Here is a 24,857-nt window from a genome sequence, read left to right as displayed (position 1 = left end):
TGACATCTTATTTCCCAGGTCGGGAGAGGACGGCGTTCTCATCACTAAGGACAGGAGAGCTGTGGTCTCGGCGCTTTGTCCGAGATGCTGGGTGTCCGTGGGATTTGGGGGGCTCCCCTGGTGTGGAGTCTGCCCCCTGTGAACCTCTGCCCCTTGCGAGTGCTGTTGTCGTATTGACCTTCAACCTTCCCGTGGCCTTTGGCTTTCCTTTGGCAACTGGAATGTCTTTCTCCTGCAAACTGTGCTCTCTCTTCACCGTGGACCGTGTTTGAAGATTACTCAGTGTAATACTTCCTAGTTGGCCCTGGTCAGGTTGCACAAACTAGAGATCTGAGGGGGAAAACAAGCCTTTAGGAGTTCCAGGAGGGGGGGGGGGGGTTGCCAGGCGCCGCCTCCCTCTTCCTTTGCGGTGTGGTCCTGGGGCCTCTCTGTGACGGTGGGTAGTTCAGACCTTACCGCTCCCTGAGACCGCGAGGGGGTGACTCACTGGTCATTTTGTCCGAGGATGGTGCTCTGCGCTGCGGCAGCCTCATCTCCGGCCCTGATCCCGGGCAGGCAGCCAGGGCCTGGGAGCAGGGCTGGTTCGGCTCAGGTGGCTAAGGGGCTGCTCTCAGACGGGGCGGGTCAGGTGACCAGCCAGCACGAGGGCAGCCAAGCCTGCCCCCACCTGCCCCTCCAGCTCCGATCCCTGTCCCAAAGCAGGCAGCCCCTTCCCAGCGCTGCTGCTGAGACGCCACGGCCTCTGCTCAGGGGGGTAAACTGAGGAGGACAGGGCGGAGAATCCCGGGATTTAAGAGATCACCAGCTCTGCAGTCATGGTGGTCAGGGCCACTGTGTGTTCATCTTCTAAAATTCAACTCCTCGCTGGGGGGTGTATGAGAGTCTTTACATTCAGTATTTCTAACGTTGTTTGTTTTGTTTTGTTTTAATCCTCACCCGAGGATATTTTTTCCCATTAATTTTAAGGGAGAGTGAAAGGGATTGACACACCTGTCAACCGAGAGTGTTCCCTCTCCACTGACAAAGCAGCAGCAATCCAACGGGCTTCCCACCGCCCTGTGTTCGTTCTCTGTGCTGTGTAACACGCCCCCACACATTAGAGGCTCAGGGAGCATGTATGTGTTAGCGTACAGCTCCGTGGTGAGGGGGCTGGCACTGCCGAGCTCAGTACTCTGTTCGGATCTCCTCAGGTTGAGTCTGGGCCTCCTCCAAGTTCATGCAGATCGCTGGCCGGTTTTACTAGTACTTCCTGCCTGCTGTGGGGTGGATGCCCTCAGCTCTCGGGGGCCGCAGACAAAGGCACAGCATGGTTTGGCGTGTCCTCAAGGCCAGTGTGAGGGTGCTTCCGCCTCCTTGGGTTATGATGGAGTCTTTCATCACATGATCGAGAGTGACAGTGTCACCCTTCCAGGTCCTGTGGGCCAGAAACAAGTCCCGGGCTCTCCACGTTTCAGGGAAGGGGAGCTGTGTGAAAGTGGGACTCACTGGGGGCACCCTAGGGTGAGTCTGTCACACGTGCTACCAAATACAACTGATTATTGCTATAGCTGAACTTCTTGAGATCTTTCCCCAAATCAGCATTATTCAAAGCACATTACATCTATTTACTGATTTAATTCTCACGAAATGTCTATGACAGTGGTTCTCAACCTTGGCTGCACATTAGAATCACCTGGGAATCTTTTAAAATCCTGATTTCTGGGCCTCATCCTCTGGAAATTCTGTTTCTTTGTTACTAATGTTGTGGCCCCACCCCATAACAAAGAAACAGAATTTCTGGAGGATGAGGCCCAGAAATCAGGATTTTAAAAAGATTCCCAGGTGATTCTAATGTGCAGCCAAGGTTGAGAACCACTGGTCTATGAAATACGCAGTTTGCTATTCTTAGTTTACAAATGATAAACCTGAAGCATGAAGAGGAGGGTCCTTCTCAGGTAAGAATATTCATTTAACAAAAGTAAAAAGGCACTTGCCCAGCCAGTGTGGCTCGGTGGTTGATCGTCGACCTATGAACCAGGAGGTCACGGTTCGATTCCCAGTCAGGGCACATGCCTGGATTGTGGGCTTGATCCCCAGGTCGGGGCATGCAGGAGGCAGCCGATCAGTGATTCTCTCCCATCATTAATGTTTCTGTCTCTCCCTCCCTCTTCCTCTCTGAAATCAATAAAAATATACTTTTTAAAAAGTAAAAAGGCACAAACAACAACAAATCTTGGTGCCACATATTCCTTCAGCTCCCACACTCTCCCCCCCGTTTCCCTGGCAACAAGCGTTTTCTTTTCCCTTTTCAGTTTTGGTGGATTCCCTTCTTTGCTCACCAGGGCTCACTCGTCCCCTCCTTCACGGGCATCTCTGCCGGGAGTGAATGCCTCAGACCACCCCTCCTGCGCACACTGGAGGGTTCTCACCGGGGGCTGGTTCCTGCTCCTTCAGGGTCCTTACACGTTTGTCAGGACGGCCTCAGAGGACAGGCGCAGTTTCTTTCCCGTTTGCTGCTGTTGTGTTCCCAGCACCGAGCACATGAAGGTCTTGAGTGGAAGAGTAAACACCTTCATAAAGGAAGCCTGTGGAATGGAAAAGCTACATTCTGGGGGGCCACATCCTGTGAAAACACTGCCCTGCCTTCATGGCTGTAGGTATTAAATTGACTTTAGTTATTATTATAGTTATGCCTTAGAGCTATTACTGAACAGTTAAATGGATGGGAGCCACTGGGTGACTGGGGAGAGGAGAAAAGACATTGATATTAACAGACTACAAAGGGGAATTGAAGGCCTGCTAGGCACTCCGCCCGGAGGGTCTTCACCGCTTCTGTTCCTTCTCCGGGTCCTTACCATCCTATCCTATATGATAAAAGGCTAATATGCAAATCGACCAAATAGCAGAACGACCGGTCCCTATGACATGCACTGACTACCAGGGGGCAGATGCTCAATGCAGGAGCTGCCCCCTGGTGCTCAGTGCACTCCCACAGGGCGAGTGCTGCTCAGCCAGAAGCCTGGCTCACGGCTGGTGAGCGCAATGGTGGTGGCAGGAGCCTCTCTGCAGCAACACTAAGGATGTCTAACTGCCAGCTTAGGCCCATTCCCCTTTGGGAGCAGGCCTAAGCTGTCAGTCGGACATCCCCAAAGGGCTCCCAGACTAGAGGGTGCAGGCGGGGCTGAGGGGACCCCCGCCCCCCTGAGTGCATGAATTTCGTGCACCGGGCCTCTAGTACTATTATAACGTACAGCATCCCTTTCGCTCATTTGCTAGGTGCTATGCTCTTGTGGCAGCAGAAACTGTCCACTTCGCAGTTCTTGGCACGTAGTAGATGCTTATGAAATATTTGTTAAAGACACGAGTGACTAATAGTCACTTAAACACAGCTGTTAAGTGTATTTCAAGTGGAAACAGTGATTCATTGATTCCCATTACATTGTAACATGCCCTTATTTCATCTGTACAAGAACATGAGCTTGATTTGCACTAAATAGAGCATTTGTTTTCTGTTTCATGGTTGGGTACAAAGAAAGTTTGCTTTTTTTATATTCCTCCCCCAGAGGAAACATTGATAAAAATGCAAATTATAAAAGAGATCCTCTTTTAAGACATACACATATTGTCAGCATGTTCAAATTTTTATTTATATGCATTTGGATTAAAAAAAAATCATTTCTCATCAAGGCCAATCAGATTATCCCAATATGTGGCCAGGGCTTGTCCACAACCTTTAATGAAAAAGATGAGCCATAAATATCAAAGCATTCTTCTTTAATTTTGAGCAGTTGACTAACTCTTGATCTGTCAGTGCCTTTACTTTTGCCTTTAGATGCCTTTATTTTGTTGTTATTACCTATTTCACCACGGGCTACACGTCTTCTGAGCAGAACTGCTGTAGCATCGGGGACATTGTGATACTTTGAATAGAGCTTTGAAATTTGAAAGCAGGATGATTCTTAGGAAAGGAGGCAGAATGTAAAAGTGTAGACTTAAAATCACTGGGGAATGATTGTGGTTTTTAACGTTGTAGAGCAGTGAAGGGAAATCCCATGTAAGTATAGTAAATGAAGTTCAATAATTGAAACCTTTTCAGAACCAATATCAAGATGATCTTTTTAAATAAAATATGTTTCTAATATTATATACATTCTTCAAGTATGACTTCCCATATAGTAGATGCTGAAATTCTTTTCAGCAATTGAGAGAAAATATTTTTCTCATATTCCTAGCGAATTCTTCTCCCCCATTCACTGAGGTTGGAGAAATCGCTTGCCAAGAGATCTTGCCTGAGGGCATGCCTTCCACCCGTGAATGGAACGTCTCCTCTGAGACCTGTGGGCCTGAGCAGGTCACTTGGTGGAAGGAAGAAGGCTTCTCCTGGAGGTGCCAGAGAGTCATTCCAAAGGAGACCATCATCTGTCTTAGCCAAGCGGTTAGCTGGCTTACAAATGGTGTTTCCAGAGGAAGGAGAAAATGTGTGTGTGTGTGTGTGTGTGTGTGTGTGTGTGTTGTGTATGTGTATGCATGCACAGGCATACTAGTATATGTACATGTATGTATAGATAGAAATAAGAATATATGGCTATACACATGTTTATATGTATCTTTTTAATGAGAAGGCTGTATTCAGTTCCCACAAGACTAGTTATTATTTTAAAACACGTTTTTATTGATTTTTGTGTGTTTGTTTTAGAGAGAAAGGAAGGGAGAGGGAGAGAAATATCCACGTGAAAGAGAAACATCTATCCGCTGCTTCCTGCACGCCCCTGACTGGGGATCAAGCCCACAACCCAGGCATGTGCTCTGGCCAGGAATAGAACTGTGACCTTATGGTGCATGGGATGACGCTCAATCCACTGAGCTACGCTGGCCAGGGCAAGATTAGTTGTTATTATGTTATCATAGAATCTTTGGTTTTCAAACCCTCTGCCATGTACATACTCACAGATCTCATTTAATAACCCAGTGTTGCTCTGTACTCCGGCCCACTCCTCTGGCTGTAGAACTTTATCCGAGGGAAGGAGTACGGCTGACATCATTCTGAGTATGGGAGCTCCCCGGTCCTCAGGCCGGACTTCATTCCTGGTGATGCTGCACTGGTGTGGTCCCCCGAAGCAACAAGGAGAGGAAAAGAAGAAATCAGCTTGGCTCGGAAGGGAGGCTTTTATTATAAAAGCAGCTTTGAAGCCCAATGATAACAGCGAGGACACAAAAAGCCTTCCACTTGTATGTCAAAATGTGTTTTTTGGGTGATACTTTCTCTCTGAATTTCCCTTTTTTAAAAAAATATATTTTTTAATTGGTTTCAGAGAGGAAAGGAGAGGGAGAGAGAGATAGAAACATCCATGATGAGATTTCCCTTTTGTTCACATTAGCTTAATGTCATGCGTAATATTTTAATTAGACGGACAGAATTTGGAAATAGTGTAGCTTTCTTTCCTCGTGAGCATCCTGATGATTCCAGTTGGTCTTTATTACCACTCAGTAGTGACAGCCCCTGATCGTACACGCACGTAGGTTTTGATACAGTTTTTAAAAGGGGAAGTCAAGCAGTTGCTTCAGGGAGTGGGCTTCGAGGCCACGGTCATTTCCGTTTGTAGACCAAAGCTCTTGCATCACCCTTTACAAGTTGCTACTGTTTTATTTATTTTGAACATTTGGTTTTTGCGATGGCTTGAACATTATTCTATATCCAGATCTTAGAGATTGTCATTCACTTATTCAGCAGGGATTTAGTATCTAGCGTGTGCAGACCATGGTGCTGAGTTCTTCTCGTTGGACTGCTTCTGACAACAATGCTTTCCCAACACTGAATGCATCATTTCCCGGACCGTCTCTTGTTCTCTGACATGGTGATAATTTTCCTGTCAGAGGGTTACAAGGTTAACACATTTGGGGAATACTGAATGATAAATATATTCTTTGGGGCTTAAAACAAATTCTAGCATATCTAGCATTACATGTAGCAAAAAAAAAAAAAAACACCATTTGGCCATATTTAGTAAGTACAGGTTATATTTATTGGGTTTTCGGACAGTTTTCCTTTTGGGTAGGTTACCCATTAAAATTAAAATCACCTATTAAGATTCCTATTTTGCAAAGCCAAGTTTGAGAAATAGTGTCTTACTAGAGGGCCGATACACGAAATTCGTGCAAGAGTAGGCCTCCCTTCTCCTGGCTGCCCGCCCTGGCTTCCCTCTGGCACCCGGGACCCGGGCTTCCCTCTGGCCCGGCTTCATCCAGAAGGATGTCCGGAATGATGTCCAGAAGGACATCTAATCTAATTAGCATATTACGCTTTTATTATCATAGATTGCAACTCTGGAAACAGCATTGAAAAAGTATTGGCCAGATTGTCTTTAGGATATTGTTGGTCCTATCTCCCTTCCTGGTACTCTCAGCCATCCTCTATTATTTTTATGCCTCACTTTACGCTTATGGGATTACATTTTTTCTTATGGATAAAATGGCTCAGACCCTCAGATCAGAATATAAGACGGTCCGTGATAACAGTTTACTTAGTACATCTGCTCCTTACTCTTTTGCTGTTGCGTTCGGCTCCTGGTTGGACTCTTACTGCCTAGGTTGGCTTTGCTCGAAAGACCCTTTTGATTGCTTTTGTTGGACACAGCAGCTGACATGGTGTGCTGCACAGACTGCTGGCCTAAGTAATTCTACACGGCTGGAGATACTAGCACGTACGCGATACAGATCACCTTCTTGAAACACATTCTTTCCTTGCATCTATGATGCTTTTTGCTCTGATTTCCTTCCTACCTCTGATTGCTTTGGCTCAGTCTTCCTAACAGCATGAACTTTTCTGCCCATCCCTTCTATGCTGGCATTCCTCCAGGCTCTGCCTCAAGTCATCCTCTCTTTAGGTCATTCTTCCTGTGTGTGATCACCCACATCCACGTTGTCAGTTACACTTTCTTCGCTAATAATTCCTACTGTTCCGTGTGCAGTCCCACCATCACTGGAGCTGCTTGCCCTCGTCTGGGTTATTGATTAGACCATCTTCACGTGATTGCCTTCCAGAGATCCCTAATTAGCATATGCAAAGAAACAAACTACTATTTTTTTGTCTAAAACATGGTTCCTCCTTGTGTCTTTTCCTGTCCTGGTGTCTGCTACCAGCGTCTACCCAGCTATACAAGCCTTATTCCTAGGAATCGTCTTTCATGCCTCTATCGTATTCACCACTCACACACATGCTCATTGAGCCCCATCGATGCTGGTTCCTCTTTTGACTGATATATATCTTTACTCCCACTGCCTGAACAAACTTTGCATCATTTGTTGCTTGGCCTTTCTTTGATGCTTTTTTAAAAAATATATATTTTTATTGATTTTTGAGAGAGGGTAAAGGAGAGAGATAGAGAGATATAAACATATAGATGAGAAAGAAACATCATTGATACACAGCCTTCTGCACCCCTGCCCCTGCACTGGGGATCGAACCAGTGACCTCTTGGTTCACGGATCAACACTCAACCACTGAGCCACACCAGCCGGGCTTCTTGATGCTTTTTGACAGGAGTCCCTGTCTCTCATCTTGCTTATGTCCAGGGCATCCTCTATGCTACATGCAGAATGATTTATCTAAGATATCTACTTGGAATTATAATAAACATTTCAACCTTAATTGCTTCAAAACCAAACCTCCTCCCCTTTAAGAAATAGCCATTTCATAATTTTTATTGACTTTATTGGGGTGACATTGGTTCACAAAACCATACAGGTTTCAAGTGTACACCTCAACAAAACCTCACCTCACACTGCACCTCGCACCCCTCACCCAAAGCACAGTCTCTTTCCATCCCCAGTTATCCCCTTTTGCTTCAGTTGCCAAAAGTCTTTGGTGCCATCTTGCCAGCTCTCTTCCTCTCATATCACACATCCCAGCCGTCATCAAGTCCTATTGGCTCAACTTTCAGAGTATAATCAGAACCCAGGTATTTCTCACCCCCTATTCTGCTGTCACCCTAGCCCAGTGATGGCGAACCTTCTGAGCTCGGCGTGCCAGCATTTTGAAAAACCCTAACTTAACTCTGGTGCCGTGTCACATATAGAAATTTTTTGGTATTTACAGCCATAGTAAAACAAAGACTTATATTGTTGATATTTATTGTATATATTTAAATGCCATTTAACAAAGAAACATCAACCAAAGAAAATGAGTTCGCGCGTCAGCTCTGACACGCGTGTCATAGGTTCGCCATCACTGGCCTAGTCCGTAGTGCTATTGTCATTTTCCTGGAGTTTTACAATAACGACTTACTCATGTCCCTGGGAAGTGTTTAGCTCCTAAAACGACGTTGTCCAATTTAATAGCTACTAGCCACCAGTGGCTGTTGATCTGAATTGAGATGTGTTGTAAAAACACACACTGGATATTGGAGAATTAGTGTACAAAGAGAATGAAGACTGTCTCAACAATATTTCATACTGATTATATGCTGAAACAACATTTTGGATCAGTTGACTTAGAAATAAATTAATGTCCCGTGTTTCTTTTACTGTTTCGGTGTGATTATGGAAAAATTAAAATCACATGTGTGGCTCCCTCAGCTATGCTTTCAGACAGCTGCTCCAGAGTCGTCTTTACACACAGCAGGCAGAGCCAGCCCTTGGAAATGTCAGATCTTTGCAGTTTCCCGGCCCAAGTCCTCCACAAGCGTCCCAGCGAACCCGGAGAAAAGCCAGTCTTTGCGTTGGGCCCCAAGGCCTGGCATGATCTGTCCCCTCCACTCCTTTCCTCCCACTCTCCAAGGTCTTCTCAGCTCTTAGGGGCTCCTTGCAGCCCGCCTGAGGGCCTCTGCATTTATATCCCTTCCTTCTCGTCACCCACTCCTCCCCAGATGGCTGATGCCTCCGTTCTTTTTCTTTTAGTCCTCACCCGAGGGTATGCTTTTTAAAAAAAATTTATTTTAGAGCGAGAAGAAGGGGGTGAGAGAGAGAGAAACATTGATGTGGGAGAGAAACATCAATCAATTGCCTCCCAAAAGTTCCCCAACTGGGGATGGAACCCGCAATCTAGGCATGTGCCCTGATCAGGAATCGAACCTGCAACCTTTGGTGTATGGGACAATGCTCCAACCAACTGGGCCAGGGCTGTGTGTTTCCCTTCCTCTCTTCATTCAGGTGTCTGCTCCAATGTCCCTTATCAATGGCAAGCGTTAGAGAGGCCCATCTGAACCCTGTATCTAAAGCCACAGTCCGCTCACTGCACACACTCAGCAGGAACCTCTCTGCATGGCTTGGCTTCGCTGTGAAGGGCTCCTCCCCGTCTGCAGAATGGAGCCCAAATTGCTTAGGACACTAGGCGTCCTGTTACCATTCAGCCACGTTTCCGCTCTCCAGCACATCGCTCCCTATCCCCCTAAGCCAGCGGTTCTCAACCTGTGGGTCACGGCCCCTTTCACAGGGTCGCCTAAGACCATCCTGCATATCAGATATTTACATTACGATTCATCACAGTAGCAACATGACAGTGATGAAGTAGCCACGAAAATAATTTTATGGTTGGGTCACAACAAGAGGAACTGCATTTAAAGGGCCAGAAGGTTGAGAACCACTGCTCTAAGCAGCTTGCCTGCCTCGCACTCTGAATCACTCACAAGAAACCCAAGATAGGGAACAAAGTGATAAAGAATATGGTAGAGGGTTAAAGGACTTTATCAAATGTAGTTATATTCTTTTTTTTTAAAAAAAATATATATTTTATTGATTTTTTACAGAGAGGAAGAGAGAGGAATAGAGAGAAACATCGATGAGAGAGAAACATCGATCAGCTGCCTCCTGCACACCACCTACTGGGGATGTGCCCACAACCAAGGTACACGCCCTTGACCGGAATCGAACCTGGGACCTTTCAGTCCGCAGGCTGACGCTCTATCCACTGAGCCAAACCGGTTAGGGCAAATGTAGTTATATTCTTATACAGAATTCACATTCATTGAACTTTAAACATTGGGTGATATGTAAATAGCCACTTTTCAACCCTTAAATTCCACTGACATTCATCCCATAAAATGTATATTCATATAATCAATACTAAAGGCAAATGATATACTCACCCACAGTTTAAATTTTTGTAAAAGGATCTCTACTTGAATAAGTTTCCCTGTGCTGATATTTATTCTCCTCTGTAGCCATTGGTATGATCAGAGATTTCCTCCTAATTGAAAAGGGGGCATACTGATCAATAGCTGAGACATTTTATTAGCAGAGAGAGAGGCGGGGGTGGGGGGGTGAGTTTTAGAATGAGCATTTCTATTAAGGGTAATTCAGGAAAACAAGAATTTATAGCTCAGCAATAAATAAATAAATAAATAACCCTTTCAGAAATGTTTATTGTTCCAGCTCATTAAAATGTTATGTCTCTCGGACAGTATTTCTTAAAGGCCATAAAATTAATAGTGTATTTTAAAAGCTTTATTGGCGTTTATTTCCTAAGTCTAATTTAGCCCCCGTGTTTAATTGTGCTATCTCCTTACAGGCTGGGGATCCGGCGGTTAATATGACTTCTCTGTTTTAAAGGACACACATTTCCTCCAGGGCTAGCTTCCGTATTCTCTCGAATGTGTTTATTTCACACTGCCTTTGCCTTTTCATGTGCTCAAATCCTGAGAATCTGTCAGAGCAAATCTGGAACTGGTATTTCTTTGTGTCTTAAAATAATGCGGAAATTTCAATTAACAGCTAATCATGTCCCTGGCCTGGCAGAAGGCACAAAACTAAAACCCTGATTCTCAGCTCCTGGGTGGGGTTAAGTTTTAAATCTTTCACTACAGAGAGCAAGGGCGGTGCGATAGACATTTACTGAGTGCCTGTGATACGCTGGGCCTCACATGGCCCACAGAGGGGTAGACGGCACATGCATTACCCCAGGTGTAGCAAGTCTACCTTTTCCACCTCCTTGTACACACGCACTTCCCAGCAACAAACTCCTTTACCTTTTGAGGGAACGTGCCTTCCACCTTCTAGTCTATTTAGAATCCGTGCGACAAGGATACCTCTTCCTCTTTCGTCTTCCCAAGTGGAGTTGCTTTTACTTGTCATTCCCAAACCACAAGGACAAATATTCGGAGTCAATATTCACAGGAAATGTCAGACTCCCTGGAGGCGTACCTTCTCTCTCATCCTTACTGTTTGCTAGCCATCCTTGATCACAGCCCCTGCGCACCTCTGACCGAGCCCGGCTGCCTTTTTCATTCACCCCATCTCCCAGCATCGGCCTGAGCGTGGGTAGTGTCTCCTGCAATAGTCTTTTTAAAAAATATATTGCCACTGATTTCAGAGAAGAAGAGAGAGATAGAAACTTCAATGATGAGAGAGAATCATTGATTGGCTGCCTCCTGCACGCCCCATACTGGGGACTGAACCTGCAACCCGGGCATGTGCCCTGACCGGGAACCGAACTGTGACCTCCTGGTTCATAGGTTGACACTCAACCACTGAGCCATGGCAGCCAGGCCTGAACTACTCTTCCAGTGTCTTTAACCTCCTCAGCCCTTCACCCCTTCACCCCTCACCCCTTCACCCCTTCACTCCTTCACCCCATCCATTGGTTCAGTGCGTATTCTGCGCTCCAGAGAGCAGTATCCTAGAATTGTCCAATCAGAAGATGGGAAGGCTGGGGCATTTATGTACTCACGTCTTGGGGCTGTGGTGAGGCCAAGAGGTGGGATGCTGGCCGGTAATACAACCGTATAGTGCAGCTGTGCTGGACTCTGGTGGCTGGGAGGATGTACAGAGACCAGAAGCATCTGCTGTATGTAGAACGTATTCAAAATACAAGAGCGGGGGCTTTATCCTTATTGCCCCTGCATTGCCAGCACCCATACAGGCTCCAGTACATGGGTTCCCATGAGTGGCTTAGTGTCTGCTAAATACAGATGAAATAATTGAGTAAGTAAACAGCGAATGAATGAATGAAAGTGTGCTGAAATTGTTCAGGGGTATTCAATATTGTAGTGTTTCTTAGATGAAAAAACTTTAGAATGAAACTTAGATGAATGTTTTGTAGATGAAGAATCACAGGATCTCAGATCTGTACCTTGCTATAGATGTGATTGGCAGCCTTCAGCAGATCTCACATTTGTCCACGATGTTGCTGTTTCTGGATTTGATTGGCCATGATCCAGTTTAGAGTAGCGAGTATAGCATTTACTTTTCGATTGAGTGCTCTCCTCTGCTCCTGCTTGGTGGTTTAGCTGACACATTCCTGAAGGCATTGTTTGAGTTAAATTTTAAAATAGGGGTCATGTGTCTGTGAGCAAAGAGGGTGTATAGAGAAGACCACAAACAGAAACGTGGGGATAAGAAACCTTTTGAGTGTATTTCCGGGTAACAGTGGCTAATTGGAGTTTAGGATGTATGACGTGTGCACATGGGAGGAAGAGGAAATCTGTGCAAATAGGATTGGAGCTACCGTGAGCAGGGCCTTGGAGTAGCAGGCTTACATACAGCATCCTCACACCTTCAGACAGTCCAGTTACTGACTGGCCGTGATGCCCGGCCTCCACAGTACGGCTCACCCTCTCTGACAGTCCGTCTACTGTATGCTGTACCCCCAAACCTACTCTGTCTCAGTCTGTCCTCTCCCCAGACCCTGTCCCGGGGTCACCTCTGGCGTGAAGTTCTTCCCGCCTGTCTCATGCTGGCATTGCCGACTATTTATGTGTTTTATCTTCACTCTTCATACGAAGCCGGCCAGGGACAAGACAGCCTCAATCCCCTGTGTCAGCCAGCAGACTCCATGCCCAGAGAAGACGCAGTAACTAGTTGGAAAGTTAAAAGCATCCAGTTTGGTGCTACTTACCTGAATCTCTTGTATATGTGAGTTTTTAAAAAGTGTGTTTTTAAAAAAGTTAGTGTGTTTGAGGAAAAGGCTAGTAGTGTGAAGTCGCACATATTTTAATCTTTCTGGTCTATCCGATTTTGTGTGTATCCAAAGAGGTGATAACAGTAGAAGGAGGGGTGCAGGGATAGGTATGATAGTGTGGGTGTACTTGTTTTAATATATTTCATAACTTTTTATTGTCTACACCGCTGACAGCAAAGGAATCCAAGGGATCGGACCGGATTTCTTTATTTTTCACACACTGTAGAAAATTTCATTTAAAAAACCTAATCTAAAGGTAGAAACATATGTTGATGTTTAATTTGGTACAATCTGAGGCATATTAGAATAAACACTGAAAACTTATTTTATTATTTATTTACTGTACTCCTCACCCCAAGATATTTTTCCATTGATTTTTAGAGAGAGTGAAAGTGGGGGGGGGGGGGAGATTCAGACAGAGAGAGAGGGAGGGAGAGAGAGAGAGAGAGAGAGAGAGAGAGAGAGAGAGAGATCAATTGGTTGTCTCCTACACACGCCCCAACTGGGCTGGGGATAGAACCTGCAAGCAGGGTACATGCCCTTGACCGGGAGTTGAACCTGCGACCCTTCGGTCCCCAGGCCCACACTACTTAACGCAACGGGCCAGGGCGTAAAACTTGTTTTGATTAAACTGCACCCATTCACTTTACTCACCACCCATAACGGAAATGCCTCGTAGGGTCTCCTTGGGGTAGATGGGTTTGGTCCTGGTACCAGTTGCTGTGAACAGTGCGCCTCTCACACTGGGAGGGTCCCTTTCCTTGAGCTCCTTTCCTCCCTTCCTCCCACCTGCGCTCTCTCTCCTCTCTCTCTCTCTCTCTCTCTCTCTCTCTCTCTCTCTCTCTCTCTCTCTCTCTCTCACACACACACACACACACACACACCCTTAGTTTTTGCTTCTTTCCTGCATACTTTGCCTTGGAATTAGTCTTCATGGAATCTTGTTTTTTCGGCTTATTTCCTAGATGGGAAGTGATGGAGTTTTACGCCTCAGCACGTCAGCTCTAAATAATGAGTTCTTTGCGTATGCAGCACAAGGATGGAAGCAGCGGCTGGCAGAAGGTAAATGCCTATTTCCCGCTCCTACTCGACGTATCTGAGTGCACACGCTGTACTGAGCTTGCCCCTTTCTCTGCTTCCCAGTCTCTTCACCCCCCGGAGTCTACTTTAATTTAATAAAAACTCACATTCTGTTCCCAGGGACTTCACCAGTGCTTCGTTACACTTGGCATCTTTGATATCAGACATTTTTGAAGAAAGCATGATGTTATCCAGAACATAATAAAAATGTTGCTATAGCAAGATATTGGGGGGAAGTGTTAAATTTAATTACTTGTTTGATGCATTTTATATTTTACTAGAGGCCTGGTGCATGACATTCGTGCACTCGAGGGGAGGGAGGGTGATCCCTCAGCCCAGCCTGCACCCTTTCACAGTCCGGGAACCCTCGGGGGATGTCCGACAGATGGCTTAGGCTCACTCCCTGCGGGGAGCGGGTCTAAGCCACAGTTGGACATCCTTAGTGCTGCAGCGGAGGTAGGCCACTGTGCTTGCCAGCCGTCAGCCCAGCTTGTGGCTGAGTGACACTCCCCCTGTGGGAGCACACTGACCATCAGGGGGCAGCTCTTGCGTTGAGCGTCTGCCCCCTGATGGTCAGTGTGCATCATAGCGACCAGTCACTCTGCTGTTTGGTTGATTTGCATGTCACTCTTTTATTATATAGGATTCATGTCCTGGGGCCATAAGGAATCTTCTTTTAATACTTTCTTCCCTTGAAGCCACCACTTTACCTTATCCTTCCTTTTGTCACCAGGCTTCTTGAAAGACTAACAATATCAATGCTACCTACCACACTTTATTCCCTCACTCACTCATTTTGTCATGGTTGGGTGTGGCCCCACTGTACACAATGAAATAATCTCTCCTAGAAAATGCTGACAGCTTCCTAATGGCCACGTCCAGTCTCCTCTCCTCAGTCCTTACAGTTCATGTTCCTTCTCCAGTTTCTCGTTTGCTTTTTATCCCATCCAACTGAAAACCATCCCCTGTGGGCATTCATAATATAAGTAAAATCTCTTCCTAAAGCTGCCTTTCTGACCGCTGTTCCTCGGCTCCTTTCCGGATCCCCTCTTCTCTCATCAGAAGGTAAATGTTAATGCCTCCACCATTCTCTTCCCTGACATTTTCTTTGGTAACTTACACATAGCCTCTACCCAGCCTCCTCCCCCTCGCTATGGCCCACACCTGGCTCTCACTCCTCTTTCTTGTTCCTTGGTGTTCCATTCCCAGCACCTACTGGATCCCCTACCTGACATGAGGCACCTTCAAACCAACAGGCCAATGCTAAACTCCCCATCTTCCCTGTAATATCTCTGATTCCTTCTGCCTTCTCAAGATTAATATCGCCACCCTCCTCACAGCTCCTCACTTTAACCCTTGACAGCATCTCTGGTCCTCTTCTATCTCCCCAGGTCTATCTTCCAGGAAGTGTTAATTGTGCTGTGAGTCAGCATCCCCTTCTGGTCCCACAGCTACTGTCTGACTGCGCTTTCCACGTCTCCTCTGTGGTAGTCAGTGGGCTTTTAGGTGGAGTCCTTCGATGTCTTCGCCCTGTTTTTAACTGCTTCTTTGGCCAGATTCCTCCCTCATGGACCATCACCAGAACCTCCCTCTGTGTCTGACAGGAAACATTCAGAGCTCTTGTTAGAATACACGTTGGGTAATTGGTGGCAGCCTGCCTTTCCTATTTCATTTCATCCTATGTTCTATTCACAATTGTCCCTTCAAAAGAACATAAATATACATATTCATATCTCTGTGCCTTCTGCGTTAATTACTTTATGAAAGCTTGATCATCTTTGAGAAGCTAACTCAAGAATCAGTTCTGACCGACTGTGGAATCTCAGATGGAAGGCAGGAGTGGGTGTGAAGAGATCAACCAAAGAACTTGTGTGCATATCTGCATAACCCATGGACACAGACAATAGGGAGTGAAGGCCTGGGGTGGGTAGGGGCAGGCTAGAAGGGGTCAATGGGGGAAGAAAGGGGACATATGTAATACTTCCAACAATAAAGATTTTTTTTTAAAAAAAGCATCAGTTCCAATATGTGGCCTTCTCTAATAGATTTAGGCAGAATTAAATGCTTTCCCTTCTATACTTTTAGTCCATTTATCCTATCAAGGGCTCTTGACATCATATTATAGCTAAAGGTATGCCTACTCTCTCACCAGACAGACTTCATTAAGAACAGTGGTCCACTCTCATTCCCAGCCCTGAGCATGCAGGACATTTGCTAAATGCTTTAGGTTCATCTGTGCCTCAATGACTGTTTAAGTGATGCTCATAAAAAGAGAAGCTGTAGAAATATTACCGGTACTCAGCTTTTAGTCTTCAACATCCATAAAAGTCTACTCAAATTAATGACATGTTTTCTTTATTAATTGGCAAGAGATGCGGCCTCTTTGACTCAATATATAAGCCTTTTCTTTCTAGGAGAGTTTACGCCAGAAATGCAATTGCGGATAAGGCAAGAAATTGAGAAGGAAAAGAAAACAGAACCTTGGAAAGAAAAATTCTTTGAAAGGTTTTATGGAGAAAAGTAAGTGCTAGAGCATTTTTTCTCATTTCTCTTAGAAGGAAATGAAAATGTAATTCTCTGCTTCGCATAGCATACTCATATGCTGTAAAACTTAATAAACCTGTGATAAAAGGCAATAGCCCCTCAGTGTAAGAAACTGCAGGGAAAATTATAGTGGCATATCAGCACTTAAATGATTAAAAATGCATTTTCAAGGGTTTATAACTTGTCCATGAAAATTCATTTTGGACTGAAAACAGCATGAAATCCCATGGAAATCAATTTTGGCTTTCTTAACTGGATTTTAGTAAAAATCTCCGTTTTTATTAATCCAAGTTATTTTTATTAATGAATACTTTAGACCTAAGTAGTTTTAGACATATTTAATCCCCACATTTTCCCAAAAATACTGACCATGCATATATATATCTGTTTAGTCTTTATTTCAGGGAGAGCTTGAGGTGTTACCCTTCACTCTACCCATCTTTCTCTTGGGGTGCAACCTGTTTTAAATTATTTTTATCGTGTGTGTTTCTTTTCAAAATAATACTGGCCACACATAGCGTGATAGTGACGGCACTAAATTGAAAGTATTTCTCCACTGCTTCACGGTTAGAGGGACGTACTTATTCTACATGAGCAGAATTGGCATCTCAGAGACCATCCGATCCCTAGAAGGAGGAGGGATTAAGAAGCTGACACTGACAGTAACTTGAGACCCTCCTACGTAGAGGAATTTGAGCTTTAACTCCCATGTACATGAGTAATGCTTAGATTAATGCCTGAGAGTTATTTTTTTTTAAATATATTTTATTGATTTTTTACAGAGAGGAAGAGAGGGACAGAGAGCTAGAAACATGGATGAGAGAGAAACATCCATCAGCTGCCTCCTGCACACTCCCCACTGGGGATGCGCCCGCAACCGAGGTACATGGCCTTGACCGGAATCGAACCTGGGACCCTTGAGTCCGCAGGCCGATGCTCTATCCACTGAGCCAAACCGGTCAGGGCCTGAGAGTTATTTTGTGTAAAAGATACTGAGGTCGTATAGGTAACAAAAGCTGTACCTTTGGACTCATTTCACAACCCGCCTCATTTCTCCCCACCCCCACCCCCACCCCCCTCCCCCCCTCCAGTAAATGAGGACAAAGCCTCAGAAGGAATGTCACAGGGGCGGCTGTTCTTCACAGAAAGGAATCCCATGCCATATGGCCTCCTTACCCTTTGGTGACTTGCCCCAAGGCAGTGCTCTGGAGTCGGAAGGCTTGTTTTCAGGGGCTCTCCTAGGACCTTGGATACGTAAACGTATTTAAGCAAAAGTAAAAGATCATTACCATCTTTTTTTCAAAAACGAAAATGTGGCAGGCTAGGTCGATGCCTTCCTAGATAGTCACTGGCAGTGTTACTCAAACCTGGCCATATCCGATCCTCATTGGAGCTTTGAAAAATAGGTACAGGTTTCCAGAACCCACCCCAGACATACCGATTGGGCATGTCCAGGAGTGGAGCCCGCCCTCATCACCCTCGTCTGACAAAGGGAATGTTGGGGGCACGCTTTTCTGTGACGGCAGAAGCATAACTGAGGCAGTTACCTCCAACACACTAGTCCTGAATTATTATTGGTGTTGGGCCTATTCTTTCATGAAACCAACATTTATCCAACATCTCCTCAGTGTCAGACACCGTCCGAGAGGCCAGAGGTACAGTCATCTGGGAGTTTCCTGGCTCTGCCCTCCGAAGGCCTACATTCCAGAGTCCATGTAGCTTTCCTTCCTCCAACAAATAATCATTGCGCATACTCTGGCCATGACATGTTTCTAAGAGTTTTGCTAATGTTACTTCACGTAATTCTCCCAACAAATCCTGTAAGGTGGATATCATGATTATCCTTATATTTTAAAAACGGTGTCCAAAATGGAGGGACAGTGAAACTTAATTTTACCTGATTTATAAGGCATGGCAAAGTCGTTTGCTCAGGGTCTTAATGCTACAAGTTCTTCTCAGAAAAATTCATACATATACTTTTTTAAAAATATACTTTTATTGATTTCAGAGAGGAAGGGAGAGGGAGAGAGAGGTGGAAACACCAATGATGAGAGAGAATCATGGATCAGCTGCCTCCTGTAAGCCTCCCATTGGGGATGGAGCCCACAACCGGGGCATGTGCCCTGACCGGGAATCGAACCGTGACCTCCTGGTTCATGGGTTGATGCTGAAGCACTGAGCTACATTAGCTGAGCCACATATATTTTTTTACATGGCATTGGGGGTTTCACAGACTCCCATAGGTTGATCAGGCTAAAGGTCCCTGCCCCAGAGGGTGACAGCTACAATACTGTAAGGAAGGCTCCCATCTCCACTCCGGAGCTCCAAATATAAACAGTTCTTTTTCACTTAACCGCTTTCTTGCTATAGTTTTCCACAGAGTTTCTGTCTCTTAAAGGTACTGGACTTCTTGATTGCTTTTTCCTGTCTTTGATTTCATATCGGATGACAGATATATTCTGGACATTTCATTGACTGCCCTTCTAGTTTTGTTACTTTTAGATTGCCCACGTTTTCCCAATATGTAAGGGATTTTTCCTGAGTATCACACCCTTTCCCTTGACTGACACCATGTGCCTTTTCATTGCTCAGAGTTTTTCCCATAATGTTGCTATCCAATTTCACTTCTAGTTAAATCTGTCTGATTTCGTTTTTTTCTCTTTGTTTGAGGTCTTTATGATGGTTCTTATTGGCTTACTCTGCTGATGATATAGTACTGTGGTATATTTTAGTTACTTGGAAATGACCCACACGTATGCTAACTCAGAATTGTAAGAGTTGGTCTGATTTGCAGTTTAGATTTCTGAGGGCAGGGTTTCCTTTGTGTGGTTATGTGGTGTGCTCTAAGCCTCTTCTTTCTATGCCTTATGCCATCTTAAATCTATTTTCCCATGAAAATAAAATGTTGATAGGGGCATATTTCACACAGTGCTGTTTTCTATATGATTTATACGATTTCTATATGGCCTATATGATTTCTATATGATTTGTAAGTGTATACACACTTTTTTTCTGATAACTCAGTTGATTTTTTTTTTCTTTCCAGATTTAACCCATTGGAATTCGTAATTATTCAAAGTGTGTATACATTTTTGGGACACCCTATATATCATATACATACATCCTATCTAATAAAGAGAGAATATGCTAATTGGCCCTCATTCCATCGCAAAGATGGTGGTGCCCACAGCCAATAAGGAGGGGATATGCTAATTAACTGCCATGCCCTCACAAAAGATGGCTTCCCCCAGGTGGTCAAAGATGGCCACCTTCGAGTGGTCAAAAGGTGGCCACCACAAGATGGCCGGCAGGGGAGGGCAGTTGTGAGCCATCAGGCCAGCAGGGGAAGGCAGTTAGGGGTGACCAGGCCAGCAGGGGAGGGCAGTTGGGGGCAGCAACCAGGCTGGCAGGGGAGGGCAGTTGGTAGTGATCTGTCTGGCAGGGAAGCAGTTAGGCATCAATCAGGCTGGCAGAGGAATGGTTAGGGGGTGATCAGGCTGGCAGGCAGAAGCAGTTAGGGGCAATCAGGGGCAGGCAGGCAGGTGAGCAGTTGGGAGCCAGCAGTCCCGGATTGTGAGAGGGATGTTCGACTGCCAGTTTAAACCGGCAGTTAGACATCCCCCAAGGGGTCCCAGATTGGAAGGGTGCAGGCTGGGCTGAGGGACACCGCCCTCCCCCCCCCCCCGTGCACAAATTTCATGCACTGGACCTCTAGTATATGTGTGTGTGTGTGTGTGTGTGTGTGTGTGTGTGTGTGTGTATTAATAACATTGTCAGTAACCAACTAGCAGAAATTTGGCTGCTAGTGGATAGCTTCTCTATGTTCTACACTTAATTTAGTATCTAGCCTGGTATCCCTGCTTGACCTAGCCCCCAAAGACCTTATTTCTAGCTGATAATTCTGCTTTAAATTTGTCTGTAATGTAGCTATTCTGTTCCTCTCAGTATAGTATAGTTATAAATGATAGCTTAGTTTGAACCCATCTTAGGGAAAGTTGAAAGAAAAGAGACTAATTATGAAAGCAGCATCTTCTTTCTTCTTTTCAGAATGTTTTAGTAAAGAAGTCAATGATCAAACACCCACAAAGTGTATTCAGCTTTTTTCCCTTTCATTTTGAGGATGTAATTTAAGTAAAAGGTTGAAGATTTCTCGGAGGTATTTTCCTGCATTGATATTATTAGAGCTGTATTTCAGCCGTGTTTCTTGCTCTGGAGATGTTCTCTCTCCCACTTATCTCTGTAATTGCCCCTAGTGCTCTAATGCAATGCACTTAGATCATCCTGTTCCCTTGCCCCTGATGCTGATCTGGTAGCTCCGTATGACAGGAAACAGTGATTCGCAGTATCTTTGATTGTAATCCTGATTAACTTTGCCTTATGATCTGAACATTAGGCTGGATTATTTCTAATCTTCTTTTTTTATGGAATATTTTTACAGTAAGAGATCTACACGAAAGAATTCATCTTGCCTCACACAAATGTAACCTAGCAGAATCCACTCTGATGATCCCAAATATGTTTGTTACTCTTTAGTGAAATTTCCATGTTGTCTTAGGTTAGATGCTTAGATTCTAAAATAAGGTGATTGAACAACAACTCTTTAATTGGTTTAAGAGAACTTAATCTTTGGAAGTCATTTCAGTGTCAAGATTTTACAACATACCCATCTTCCATGGATCTTAATTATTTGGTTATGGTGCATCCTTTGAAGGCTGTTATTTTTCTACTATAGTGACAGATTTCTACTTTATGATTTAAAAAATCTTAGATCTTATACATTTTTTGCTTTTCTGACCATATTTTCTAATCTTTTGTAGTCTGTAATTTTCTTATTCCTTTTACAAACAGTTGGTAAGGTTCATATCTCTTTGCTTACGGAACAAAAATCTATATCTTTCTTAACCAGAAATAGTTATGATTATAAAGTAGATAAACCAAGTCATTATGAACTAATTTATATAAATTGAGCATATTACTTAGTGATTATAAAGTTCATTTGATGCATTTGCTTTTATTAAATACTACATTTGTGAGAGATCGAACTGTACCTTTTGCATTTTGTGGTTGAACAACAATGTTCCTAATTTCTGTGCAGGTTGGGCATGTCAAGAGAGGAATCTACAAAGCTCACGGCTGGACCAAACAGTGATGGAGCTGAAAGTAGTTCTTCATGTGGGAGCTCGAGTCTTCCAGGTCTTTCTTCACAGGCTCCCTCGGAAGAACAAAAGCCAAAAATCATGAAAAGTCCAACTTCTGCAGAGCCTGAGTTCTGTGCTGGGCTCTGCCCAATGGTAGATGTAGGAAAAGAGGTAATGGCAGAGTCGGAATCAGAGGATATCTTGATCCCTGAAGAATCTGTGATTCAGGAGGAAATTGCAGAAGAGGTAGAGACAAGTATCTGTGAGTGCCAGGATGAAAATCTTAAGGCAATACCTGAATTTTTGGAGGAGTCTGAAATTCCAGGCAGTGCTCATGAAGAGCCCCCGATAGCAATTCCTGAAGAAAACTTGGAATCTTGTGTTATAATGAACGATGTTTTAGAGGCCGAGCCTCACGTTGAGCTGAAGGTGGAAGAGAAATCTGAGTCTCCCCAGGAAGAAATGTCCGTGGTTATTGAGCAGCTAGAAGTCTGTGACTCTCTCATTCCTTCCACTTCTTCTGTGACTCACCTCAACGACCCAGAACATAAGGAGCCAGAAACTGACGCAGAGACCAATACTCCAACAATGAAAACAGGGTCATCTCCTTTAGACGGCCAGTTTCCAAAGGGCGGGATCGCTGTGGATATGGAGCTACAGAGCGATCCTGAGGAACAGCTTTCTGAAAACGCTTGCATCTCTGAAACCTCCTTCTCCTCTGAGAGCCCAGAGGGGGCCGGTACCAGCACGCCATCCCCCGGAGGGGAAACCCAGTCGACTTCAGAAGAATCATGCACTCCAGCCTCTCTGGAGACGACGTTTTGTTCTGAGGTATCCAGCACTGAACATGCAGACAAATACAACCAGAGGAAGCCCTCCGATGAAAACCTTCACGCATCTCTGATATCAGAAATATCGCCCGCGTCTACTTCGCCGGAAATATCAGAAGCGTCGCTCATGTCCAATTTACCTTTAACCTCCGAAGCATCCCCCGTATCCAATGTACCTTTAACGTCGGAAGCATCACCCCTGTCCGACTTGCCGCTGACATCAGAAACGTCTTCAGTGTCTTCCATGCTTCTCACGGCCGAGACCACTTTCGCATCCAGTTTGCCACTCGCTCCAGAAACATCTCCAGCTTCCAACTCCTCCCTGAATGAAAGAGCGGCGCATCAACAAAGAAAGTCCCCTTCTGTGTCTGAAGAACCGCTCTCTCCGCAGAAGGACGAGGGCCCCGCCCCGGCCCAGCCCCTGGGAGAGAGCCTTCTCTCTCAGCAGAAGACTCTGTCCAGCACTCCGGAGCCCATCCTCCCGGGCCCTGCTCCCATGGCTCCCGAAGCGTTTCCGTCCACAGAACTCCACGGCAAGCCCCCAACTCAGCAGCCGTGTCAGTCACATGGTGACACAGAGAAGCCCTATCCTGCTCCGATTCCAGAACTTCCTTCTGCAGAAATCATCAAAGGGAAAAATCCTCATGTGCTGCCGAGAACAGAAAAGAAAGGGGCGTCTTCACCATTGGAACTGCCTGTCTTTTCTGAGGAGACGGAGAGTAAAGGAACGGAGCTTCCAGCAGCTCAGTCACAGGACCAGCAGTATGTCGCCCCGGGGGAGAAGGCTTCATTTCCAGAAGGCTCCAGGAGTAAAACACATAAGCAAGGAAGCTCGCAGAACCGGTTGGAGACCCCGTATCCTTCCAAGCTGTCAGAGCCCTCCAAGTCACCTGACGGCGGAAGGAACGAAAGCAGAGAATCCGAGATAGCGAAGAGGAAGACCGCAGAGCAGCACAGCTTTGGCATCTGCAAGGAGAAGAGGGCGAGGATCGAAGATGAGCCATCCACCCGGAACGCGGCATCTGGCAGCCCCGCTGAGAAGGAGCAGCAGCCTCCACGAGAGGAACCCAGAGTCCCTCCTCTCAAGGTACGGTGTTTTATAAGAATGAAGAAAAGGGGGGAAAGGCACTTCCATGCATAGGCTTTCCCGACTTAGATACTGAATTTTCCAGAAATAAATGAGATCATGCTCCCTCTGGGTTTTTATGTAGCAGTTGATAATCGAACACTCCGGGCGCCAGTCTAATATCAAGGGATCCTTTTTAAGAATGTGCGTTGAGCTAATAGAAGTTAGATGCATGTATGTACTTTGACCTCAGCATTTAAGGGAAACGAAGTGGGGAGGCAGGACAGGGCCTGGACTTGACCACAGGCCAGTGAGATGCAGGGTCTTTTGGGGACTCCAGGGTGTAGGACAGAGCATTGCACCAAATGAACTTGGGAAAACTTGAAAGCTAATTCCTTGGCCTTTAAAAGTTCAGAAGAACTAGAGAAAGAAGTCAGGGATTCGAGGCATGCACTAAAGCGACGAAGGTACTTGTTATCCCTTCATTCATTTTCCAACAAACATTGAACACCACCATTGCCTAGCAGAGAGGGACCTGGCTTCTGGAAGAGCCTCATTAAATTTCCTTCAACAAATCAATGAAATTGCTTTGTGAACCCTGAAGGGAAATGCTGTGGATATATAGGCATACAAACCCTTTTTTTTTCTCCTTCTGAGCTAGTGAACGAGGTATTTAAGTTCACACAAAACATAAAGCCTGTGGACAAACATTTCTATGTAAATATTTTCTTTTGATCCCAGTAGATTTTAACTCTTGGAAAACAAACCTTTTATATAAATTGGCTCTTCCTGGTAATCTGAAAATTAAGTATAATTCAAAGAAAGTCTGTTTAATAAAAAAAAAAAAATTCTACCCACTATAATTAAACTTATGCCATGCTTTTATCTGAGTCCATTTATAATGCTCCACAATAAAATGGATTATTCCACATAGGATTGGTCTAGAATCATAAACACACTCAAGCTTTGCTTTTCTTAATCTCTTTTTATTTGCTGTGCTCTGCCACCTTTTTATATGTGACTCATGATCTCCATCAGGTTGGCTTTTAAGAGTGTGGCTGTAGTTATTGTTTAATAAAGCAGTCCCTAGTAAATGAGATTCTGGAGATGTAAAAGATGAATATAAAACATTGCTATGTGTTTTAATTTATGAAGCAATGGAAAGAAAAACACTAGCATGCTTTTCATTAGAAATCTTCTTAAACGTATTCTTTTCTTTTGCCAAAAGCTTATTTTCAAAGTGATACACACTTTATGCATAGATAGATAAATAGGTAGATACCACAAGTGTACTTGGTGTTTGTTTGATCTTGAGGTCTTAAGACTTA

General features: G+C 44.8%; 1 protein-coding gene across 1 annotated transcript in view; it reads left to right on the top strand.

The window, feature by feature from the left end:
- Positions 1 to 24,857, top strand: part of ASXL3 (ASXL transcriptional regulator 3) — a gene marked incomplete at its 3' end in the record, with an annotated part of 169,922 nt that overhangs the window by 139,970 nt on the left and 5,095 nt on the right. The window contains exons 9-11 of the mRNA XM_081097332.1: positions 13,837 to 13,933; positions 16,366 to 16,471; positions 21,591 to 23,550. Of these exons, the coding sequence (XP_080953458.1) occupies positions 13,837 to 13,933; positions 16,366 to 16,471; positions 21,591 to 23,550 (2,163 nt within the window). The remainder of the gene's footprint in view (positions 1 to 13,836; positions 13,934 to 16,365; positions 16,472 to 21,590; positions 23,551 to 24,857) is intronic.

This window comes from Myotis nattereri, assembly GCF_964212035.1.
Source record: "Myotis nattereri genome assembly, chromosome: 8".
Classification (NCBI taxonomy): domain Eukaryota; kingdom Metazoa; phylum Chordata; class Mammalia; order Chiroptera; family Vespertilionidae; genus Myotis; species Myotis nattereri.
This window is presented reverse-complemented; position numbering and strand designations above follow the sequence as displayed.